Source organism: Etheostoma spectabile, chromosome 7, assembly GCF_008692095.1.
Source record: "Etheostoma spectabile isolate EspeVRDwgs_2016 chromosome 7, UIUC_Espe_1.0, whole genome shotgun sequence".
NCBI classification, from domain to species: domain Eukaryota; kingdom Metazoa; phylum Chordata; class Actinopteri; order Perciformes; family Percidae; genus Etheostoma; species Etheostoma spectabile.
The window spans coordinates 17,054,155-17,064,534 of record NC_045739.1 but is presented as its reverse complement, the minus strand read 5'-3'; the positions used below and the strand labels follow the sequence as shown (position 1 = coordinate 17,064,534).

Below are 10,380 nucleotides of genomic sequence, written 5' to 3'. Positions count from 1 at the left end.
TGTGTTTGTGTGTGTGTGTGTTTATGTGTGTATGTGTTGCTACCCACACAGTGGATCTTAGCTCCCCCATATTGAGGGTGAGTCATCCATGGCAAGAAACAGTGGCAGCATCATTAGCATGCCGCTCTCATCCTCCCACTCCCCTACTCCTTAACAGATTTTAACTGGCACAGCGCTTCCACTGATAAATCACTATTGCCCTATACTGCTGAAACACTCCCATAATTCACAACCAAAAATATTAAGTCAAACACACTCATTCTGCTGCCTTCCTATTTCCCTCCTCATACCACTTGTCCCTAAGCACAATGTAACTTACGCCATATTCATATTAAACCACCACAAGCACATTATTGATTGGTTCCACTTGGAAAGAAACCCGTAATGCTGGTATGGTCCAACTATGAACTCCAACAGGACACAAACATGCATTATCATAACCTCAAGGCAAGACACTACAGCCATGCATTGGTGAATTTTGAGACTGTGGGCTATTTTGCATGTCTTCTTTTAGACTAGTGGAAAGAAAACATAGAAAATAAAATTCACCTTATTTTTATTACACTTTGTCTATTTGCCTGCGTAAATTTCTATTGATATATTTATTGACATTTTCAATAACAGAAACAATAACAGTGCACATTAGTGTGACAGAAGAGCACTTTAATTGTAATGACCCCATTTTTTCTGAGCACCTGCACCCGCATTGAGAGCCCATGTTGCAGGCCCTGATGGCATGCAATCAATGAGGTTTGATCCTGGCAGTTTAATTTCCCTCTGTAGAATCAATATAGTTGATCTTATTTTATTCTGATAATAAAAAGGGTCATGCCTAAGGGAAGGGCTGAATTCCCAAGTGGTAGTTATATTTAAGATGAAAGAAGAATAATCTCCCTTTTGTTAAACATTACCATGTCACCGGGATGTGGGATTTTTCTTGCACTAGACTTTTAAAAGCCCTTGTCACACGAGGGTTTGTGAGAAATACAAACCTTCCTTTTATAGATCACACAAATTGAAATATTGCTTAAATCTTAATCAGAAACTTGGCATTTACTGAGATAAAAGGTGCAGTGACTTCAAAAAGACTTACAATCAAAACTTGCAATAGTTGAGCTCCCACTAGTGATTGATGGAACCTAATGATACGGTATCAGCTCTGTGCCTCCCACAGTGTTCCTAAGTATCTCTTAGAGGTCTTTTGTACATTTTGGTCAGATTCCCTGTATACATTACTTCAACAGAGGAAAGAAAAGAGAAAATAAGCAGTGACTCAGACTTTTAAAGTTTATGAATCTCTTCTCCTTCAACCACTGTGCACTCTATCTCTTCTGACTTATAGGGTCTATAACCAGTCGCAGTCTATTTCGTCTAATCATAGTATCGTCAATCATTATGAAGACCTGCATTTCATGAATATTTGATGTGAGCCGAGTGCATTAAACCACATTCCTTTGCACTGCATCAGTTACAGTGGTTACAGGTCTAATAATGATAAGGAGAAGGCACTCAGCTGGCACAATCGGAGGTGCAGCCAAACTCGGTGTCCTTAGAGAACAATGTGCGAGACGCCTGCTATTTCAGAAATGTACAACCTCCTTTGTCTTTTTTATAGTACCACGTCCACAGGGGCAGTCCTACTTTGAGTGAGTTTTTCTTCTTTTAGGACAAATGAAAACTTCCTGGAGCTTTGTTGCCAGATTCTTTCTCCATTCATTAAATCAGCCTAAGGCGTTTTGTTCTGCCTGCGGTATGGCATCGGTCCCCGCCTGTTTCTCTCCTCCTATTCATTGTCTTCTGTGCTCCCAAGTCGTTTGATCACAAACCAAGATGTTACGTCATTTCTGACAAGATCTCAGGCCCTTTGATCAAGAGGTATATATTTTATTTAAGGTTTAGGTGAACTGTTGATACAGGTAATTTTAGGTGACGTGTCCTCTAGCTTCCCTTGGGGAAGACAGACTTGTTAAAACAACCCTGATGATAAATAGTGTGAGTTTTAAACTGGGAGGTTGAGATTGCATTCGGAAACGTTTAAAACCACAGTTCAAATTAGCCTAGTGCTCATTTAAGTGCACTATGAAGCTATGGAAAGTAGCTACAGTAGTTCATATGAAAAGCACATCAACTAGGGCACTGGCTGTATGATTTATGGGAAAGTGGACTGTTAAAAGAAGGAGTCACACTGTGATAGTTTGTGTGCTAAAAATAGCAATACTTATGGGGAGATTATGTGAAGACGGTATGTCAGACTAGCAGCCAGCATAAAGGATTCGTCTCATGCTGCACTGTACATTCATCCACCACCCCAATCCTCTTCATTTTTTTCACTCCATTTCTGCCTTGATACCAGTTTAAGCACAGACATGCCGGCATGGAGTCACAAACACACACACACACACACACACACACACACAGAAATACTCATATTCCCTCACACAACGGTAAAACTAAGTTGGCAGGTGAGGTGTCAGCATCACTTCCGAGACAGCTTGATGACAATCCAGCTGGAGTCACACTTTTAAAGGTCACACATGGATCACACAAACTTTCTTTCTCGGTCTGTTTCTCTCTCTCTCACTCTCTCTCTCTCTCTCTCCCTCACACGCATGCACGCACACACGCACCCAGCACCCTTTAATTAAAAGCTGCACTCAAGCTGACTGCATGTATTAACACCTCTCGCAGACATGAGAATGTCGTCACACCACTGAAGTTATAAAAGCCTGGAACATTTAACTAATCTACGCAACTTAGGCTGGTTGTGAAGACCTTCAAAGAATATCACACAAGTGACAGAAAAAATATATAATAACTGTGATGCCAAGATGAGATAATTATTCATGCTAACATGTCACCTACCTTAGAAAAAGAAGACAAAGTTGTAGCCTCATTTCCATTGCTTGTATTTAATTAGATACTGGCTCACGTACAATATATTATCAGTATTATAAGTGCTGTCACAACCCACTAATACACATAATTGCACAAGTGAATGTCCAGACAATCCAAATGCAATACATGTGGACGTCAATAAAAATAACGTGAAAATGGTGAAACCTTCCCCAAAACTGCGGGCAGACCCAAAACACACTGGAAAGATTATACATCCCAACTGGAAATGTCTTTGGTTCCACCAGGAAGAGTAGATAAAAACTGATGTCTGGTCTACTTTGCTTAGCCTGCAACTGTGATCCGGACCAAAAAAAGCAGTGACTATGGAGAGCTGAAGGTTTTTTTGTTGTTGTTTTTTTTAAATCAGCCAGACAGGAGACTTCTTTCAAGCAGTTCGGTTTATCTGGTGCTAGCCAGTGTTGTTTTTATTGATGCCTATATATACTCTGACTCTGTATTTTGACAATATACCTCTCCGGGGAACCATCACCTTATCGTGGTGGAGAGGTTTGTGTGTCCCTATGAAACCTGAGGGCTGTGTTGTCTGGAGCTTTGTGTCCTGGTGAGGGTTCCCATGGCAAAGTGGTCTCAGTGTGAGGGCCAGACGAACAATGGTTCAAAACCCTATGAGAGACCGAGGAAGAGAGGGAGTGACCCTGCCCGGAGGAGGCCCGGGGCCCCGTCTGGAGCCAGGCCCAGACGGCGGGCTCGTCAGCGAGCGCCTGGTGGCGGTTTGCCACGGAGCCCGGTCGGGCACAGCCCGAAGAAGCTACATGGCACCCCATCTCATCCCATGGGTCACCACCTGTGGGAGGAACCGCTGGGGTCGGGTGCGCTGCCATATGGTGGCAGCGAAGGTCAGGGGCCTCGACGGACCAGACCGGGCGGCAGAGGCTGGCTCTGGGGACGTGGAACGTACCCTCTGTGGGGGAAGGAGGGAACTTGTGCGGGAGGTGGAGCGTTACCAGTTAGATCTGGTGGGGCTTACCTCTAACACAGTCTCGGTTCGGAACCGTACTCCTGGATAGGGGTTGGACTCTGTCCTACTCCGGATGCCCCGGTGTGAGGCGCGGGCGGGTTGTGGGATACTCACAAGCCCCGGCTGAGCGCCGCTGCGTTGGAGTTTACCCCGGTGGACGAGAGGGTCGCCTCCCTACGCCTGCGGGTGAGGGGGGGAAAACTCTGACTGTTGTTTGTGCATATGCACCAAACAGGAGTTCAGAGTATCGGCTTCTGGAGACCTTGAATGGAGTCCTGTATGGGGCTCCAGTAGGGGCTCCATAGTTTTGGGGGACTTCAACGCACACGTGGGCAATGATGGGATACTTGAGAGGCGTGATTGGGAGGAACGGGCTCCTGATCTGAATCAGAGTGGTTGTTTGTTGTTGGACTTCTGTGCTAGTCATGGATTGTCCATAAAAACACCATGTTCGAACTAGGGATGCTAAAAGTGTACTGGTACCAGAGCACCCTAGGCCAAAGGTCAATGATCGATTTATAATTGTTTTATCTGATCTGAGGCGTATGTTTTGGACACTCGGGTGAAGAGAGGGGCAGAGCTGTCAACTGATCACCATTGGTGGTGAGTTGGGGTCAGGGGTGGGGGAGGACTCTGGACAGACCTGGTAAGCCCAAACGCGTAGTGCGGGTAAATTGGGGACGTCTGGAGGAGGCCCCTGTCGACGGACTTTCAACTCACACCTCCGGCGGAGCTTTTCGTGCATCCCTGTGGAGGCTGGGGGCATTGAACTGAGTGGACAATGTTCAAAGTTTCCATGCTGAAGCTGCGCGGGGAGCTGTGGTCTTAGGGGTTCTAGGGCTTCAAGGGGCGGTAACCCACGAACACCTGGTGGACCGGTGGTCAGGGAAGCCGTCCGACTGAAGAAGGAGTCCTTCGGGATATGTATCCAGAGGACTCCGGACGCAGTTGCAAGGTACGACGGGCCCGAAGGGCTGCAGCCTCTGCCGTGGCAGAGGCAAAGCAGCGGGGTGTGGAGAAGTTCGGAGAAGACATGGAGAAGGACTTTCGGTCGGCACCAAGGTGCTCTGGAAAACCGTTCGCACCTCAGGAGGGGGAAGCGGGGACTCATCCAAGCTGTATACAGTAAGGATGGGACGTTGTTGACCTCAACTTGGGAGGTAATAGAGCGGTGGAAGGAGCACTTGAGGAACTCCTAAATCCAGCTGACACGTCCTCTGTGGTGGAGGCAGAGCTGGGGATGGATGGGGATTATCGTCAATTTCCCTGGTGGAGGTCGCTGAGGTAGTCAAACAACTCCACAGCGGCAAAGCCAGGGATTGATGAGATCCGTCCAGAAATGCTGAAGGCTCTGGGTGTGGAGGGCTGTCTTGGTTGACACGCCTCTTCAACATTGGTGGAAGTTGGGACAGTGCCGAAGGAGTGGCAGACTGGGGGGGTGGTTCCCCTCTTCAAAAAGGGGGACCAGAGGGGTGTGCCAATTACAGGGGTATCACACTTCTCCGCCTCCCTGGTAAAGTCTACTTCAAGGTGCTGGAAAGGAGGGTTCGGCCGATAGTCGAACCTTGATTGAAGAGGAACAATGCGGATTCCGTCCTGGTCGTGGAACAACGTACCAGATCTTTACTCTCGCAAGGATCCTGGAGGGAGCCTGGGAGTATGCCCAACCAGTCTACATGTGTTGTGGATCTGGAGAAGGCGTATGAAGGGTCCCCCGGGAGAAACTGTGGGAGGTGCTGCGGGAGTATGGAGTGAGGGGGTCCTTCTTAGGGCCATCCAATCTCGTATGACCAAAGCGAGAGCTGTGTCGGGTTCTCGGCAGTAAGTCGGACTCGTTCCAGGTGAGGGTTGGCGTCCGCCAGGGCTGCGCTTTGTCACCAATCTGTTTATAATATTATGGACAGGATATCGAGGCGTAGTTGGGGCGGGGAGGGGTTGCAGTTCGGTGGGCTTAGGATTCATCGCTGCTTTTGCAGATGATGTGGTCCTGATGGCGTCATCGGTCTGTGACCTCAGCACTCTCTGGATCGGTTCGCAGCCGAGTGTGAAGCGGCTGGGATGAGGATCAGCACCTTAAATCTGAGGCCATGGTTCTCAGCAGGAAACCGATGGAGTGCTTTTTTCGGGTAGGGAGTGAGTCCTTACCCCAAGTGAAGGAGTTTAAGTACCTTGGGGTCTTGTTCGCGAGTGAGGGGATATGGAGCGTGAGATTGGTCGGAGGTCGGAGCAGCTGGTGCGGTATTACATTTGTTTATCGCACCGTTGTGACGAAAAGAGAGCTGAGCCAGAAGGCAAAGCTCTCGATCTACCGGGCAATTTCGTCTACCCTCACCTATGGTCATGAAGGCTGGGTCATGACCGAAAGAACGAGATCCAGGGTACAAGCGGCCGAAATGGGTTTCCTCAGGAGGGTGGCTGGGTCTCCCTTAGAGATAGGGTGGAAAGCACAGTCATCCGAGAGGAGCTCGGAGTAGAGCCGCCGCTCCTTCGCGTCGAAGGAGCCAGTTGAGGTGGTTCGGGCTTGGTAAGGATGCCTCGGGGCTCCCTAGGGAGGTGTTCCAGGCACGTCCAGCTGGGAGAAGGCCCCGGGGAAGACCTAGGATCGGTGGAGAGATTATATCTCCAACCTGGCTGGGAACGCCTCGGGATCCCCCAGTCGGAGCTGGTTGATGTGGCTCGGGAAGGGAAGTTGGGGCCCCCTACTGGGATGCGGCCCCGGCGACCCGACACCGGATAAGCGGTCGAAGATGGATGGATGGAATATATTGTATGTACACTATATACTAATAGTACTATATATAATCCATTACAAGGGCTTCAACTGTTTGCAAAAATGCAAAAGCCTGATCAGTTCAAAAGTGCTAAGCCCCACTAGCAGCCCCTAGAGGCTTAAATGGTCATTGTCCTGAGGATGACAGTAGCGTTTGTACTCCTTTGGGAGTACAAAATGTGCCTCAGCAAATGTAAGGGCAAACTATTCAATTAGATTTTTGTGTGTCCATTTAATTATTAAGGCATTCATTCCTCTCTCTCTCCTTCTTCTTTTTTTGGTCACATAATCTGCACTGGGCCCTTCCAGAGAAAATTCCTGCTTCTCTGCCATGACGGCAGTTTGGGACTCGCTGCACTGGTGCATGGCAGCATGGAACATTAAGGAGGGTTGATTCTCCATGAAGCCTCCCTTTGAATATAACTAATTTCAAATAGGCTTGCTAGTCCCTGAAGAAATGTCTCCATCCCTAGGGGTCTGTGGGCAATTCTAGAAGGAGAGCGCCCTCTAATAAGGGTCTGATGGTGGCCCAAGGCGGGGACACTTGATAATATACTAAAGTGAATTAAAGGGAATTCCCTGTGGTGTATAGACCTCTAGATGTGCTACGCAGCCATTTTTCTATGAAAAGTCCTTGTTTTGTTAATCATCACAAGGACACATACAGCACATGCACACACGGTTAGATTGATCCAGTCCTGCCGATGGTGTCCCAGTAGTCGACTAATCAACAGGTGGGGGTAATACTATGTGTCATCAATGGCGGGGAAGAAGACTGCAAGCTTGTAAGCGATGTAAACAAGGCTGGATTTAAAATACTTGTTTTGTGCTCTCAATGCACTTAACACATCTTTTAGACCTTTTAGAAGGATACACGCAATGTTTTTTGGTGAGTAACACTAAACGTGAACATAACTATTGTTTGTTTACAAGAAAACTCCACAAAGCCCCTTCAATTGATTTATTTTATTTGTGTCAGTGCACACAAATACAGCTAAAATCATAACTAATAATGATGATTAGACTGACCATGAACCAATGACCAACAATATTTTATGTAGGTGTGCTGGCGACGAAGAGCACATAGACCAGCATAAAAAGAATGCAAGGCCCGTACACGTTCAATTATTTTGTATTTGGAGTAGCTGTAAAATGTCATAAGATAGTCCACATTACGGCATTTTATTTCTTTAATTTGTATTTCAAATGCTGAAGAGTTTTTTGTGTGACACAGGTCATTTAGTACTGGTCACAGTTTGCTTTGAGCTTTCTATGTTCTCCCTGTAGTAAATAAATATTTTTGAAATGTTTTGGAGTAAAAGCCCAATTAATCTTTTTCAATGTTCTAATATTAAAACTGCTGATATTCTGTTTAAAAAAGTATGAAGAGTCATAATCTTATTCTTTTGATTTTACAAATCCACACAATTGTCAAAAAATCATTATTTCAGTGCTTTCACTGTTAACTCTACTATAGAAACTTTCAACCACTTTAATGGCAAAGGCGTTGATTCTTCACTTATCCATCAAAATAAGCACGTAAAGCCCAAAGCCACCTGCGGGTAATCTAAAACAAATGTTTCTGCAGTTATTCCATCTTGCTACACTTCGTATAAATGTACAAGGCAGAGGCACTAGTGCCTCCCATTTGCTCCACTCAATATAGTCTAAACACCCCAATGACAGCATTGTCATATCAATTCTCCTCCCTACAAAAGACACATCTCACTTAGGCTGAAGTGAACAGATAGGGCCTGTGCAAAGCCACTGTACAAATAATTGCTCGTCCATAGTTGCACCTGTCAAATACGGTTAACCATCTGGGTTTCTGTAGACGAGAAAAAGAGGAGAATAGATAAGCTCCATTTAGTTTGGGAGGCAATGTGCCCTAAATTGCAGCGGCAGCTGTAAAGGGGACTGTGCTTGCTAAAGGAAAGGAAAGTGAGATAAAGAAAGGCATCAAGCTGGAGAGAATAATCTTAGTAGAGTTGTGTCAAGGCCATCGTGGCCATCTTTAATTTGAAGGAGTGTAGTAAACAATCACCTCAGATGCTATCAATATTGTGCATGTGAATTTATATCAAAAAATTATGAGGGGATTTGTTTTTCCCTTGTAAGTATACCATACACACTTAAAGGAAGTAGGTTGATGAACACTACTTCTATATTTCCCTTCACAGTGTATCTATAGTTGATTTTTCTCAATAGAACATCCATTCTGAGGTGTAGACTCACTGTGTGAGAATATGGACCAAAGGTGATTGGACGTGGTCGCACACATCTCGTGACACTGTAACTGTCCCTAATGTTTCATTGCATGGACTATCAAGGTTGTGTGTGTTATGGAAGCCTGGCCTTACTGTGTTATGACAGTCAGCATTGATCAGCTGCAGCAGCTGGCTCTCAAACTTCTCCAGGGACGGCTGGAGGGAGATGGTCAGTCTGTTCAGGGTGAAGGGCAGCGTTTTGAGCAGATGAGGCTTCAGCAGAGCATCTCCTGATGACAGTACAAACATAGAATCAACATATCAACAAGCCATGACATTTACATGATTATATCATATTAAGATCCCTTCTGGTACTAAAACGAGCATTCTCTTCATGTGGTCCATTAATTTTATTTTCAATTCAGAAAAGGTCTGTTATTTTGGGGTTGCTGTAGAGGAAAACAGCCATCTAGTGTAATAAATGTGTGAAACAACTTGTGAAGAATATTTCAGTATATTGCTTTGTTACTCTTTTGCAAAGATCCCTGACATTTTCCATCAACCCTAGAACATTTATACTGGAACCGAAGAAGTTCTTCTAGAAACCTAAAAAAGAGAGGTCAAGTGGAAAATACATGGATTGATACACTGTTATAGCCAAGCTGATTTTGTGCGTGTGTGTGTGTGTGTGTGTGTGTGCGTGCGTGCGTGCGTGCGTGCGTGCGTGCATGCGTGCGTGCGTGCGTGCGTGCGTGCGTGCGTGCGTGCATGCAGGCGCCTTCTGAAGTGAGCTTAACTTCTCCTTGATACTTATATATCAGTAGTGTCAACATCAGCGTCAAAGCATTTGTGTCCAGAAACAATTGATGTTTCATGGAAGGTTTACTTTTTAATATGTCTGCCATTCCACATCAAGTAGTATTTACTTCTAGAATGTGTGGTTGACATCTTGTTGTTTATATGTTTAATAGGGCTGTAACAATATGCAAAATAAAACCGAGAATCGAGACACACCCCTTCCAACTTAGGGGCTTGTCCTTGGCTGGATCTATCTGTCCCCGGTTGTCACTTTGACTGACAGACCCGAAATTGGAACAAAAGAAAGAAAACCTTGACCAAACGCGGCCTGTAGTTGCACACCCTACACGCACAGGCTCATGACAGCCAGAGCAAGCGCTGGTCAGACCTCAGAAATGTTTTAGAATGCCATATTTTACAATGCTAAAATTACTGATTATTTACATGCATCTGGTGGGTTTAGCGAACGCAATTTCGCAGACTTTTTATGTTTTAAAAAAGGATCTTAATCTTAAACAGAAAGGTTGTTAGAATACCTTAGAAATCCTTTCCATAATGTTGTCAGACACTTTGAATATTAATCTGAGTCTGTCGGTAACAAAACAAGCACTTTTATGAACGTAAAAAAAAGTTGAACAATTAACTATTAACTTACATTGTAGCTTGCTTTGCTGCTGCCGACTGCAGCGATCCTGTTTAATACTGGATCAATGTCAAAGGAAAATATTTCC

At 45.5% G+C, this 10,380-nt stretch overlaps 1 protein-coding gene across 4 annotated transcripts in view; it reads right to left on the bottom strand.

The window, feature by feature from the left end:
- Positions 1 to 10,380, bottom strand: part of nphp4 (nephronophthisis 4) — a 161,331-nt gene that overhangs the window by 111,157 nt on the left and 39,794 nt on the right. For all 4 annotated transcript variants that reach the window (XM_032519956.1, XM_032519960.1, XM_032519959.1 and 1 more), the window contains exon 7: positions 9,005 to 9,141. In XM_032519956.1, the coding sequence (XP_032375847.1) occupies positions 9,005 to 9,141 (137 nt within the window). The remainder of the gene's footprint in view (positions 1 to 9,004; positions 9,142 to 10,380) is intronic.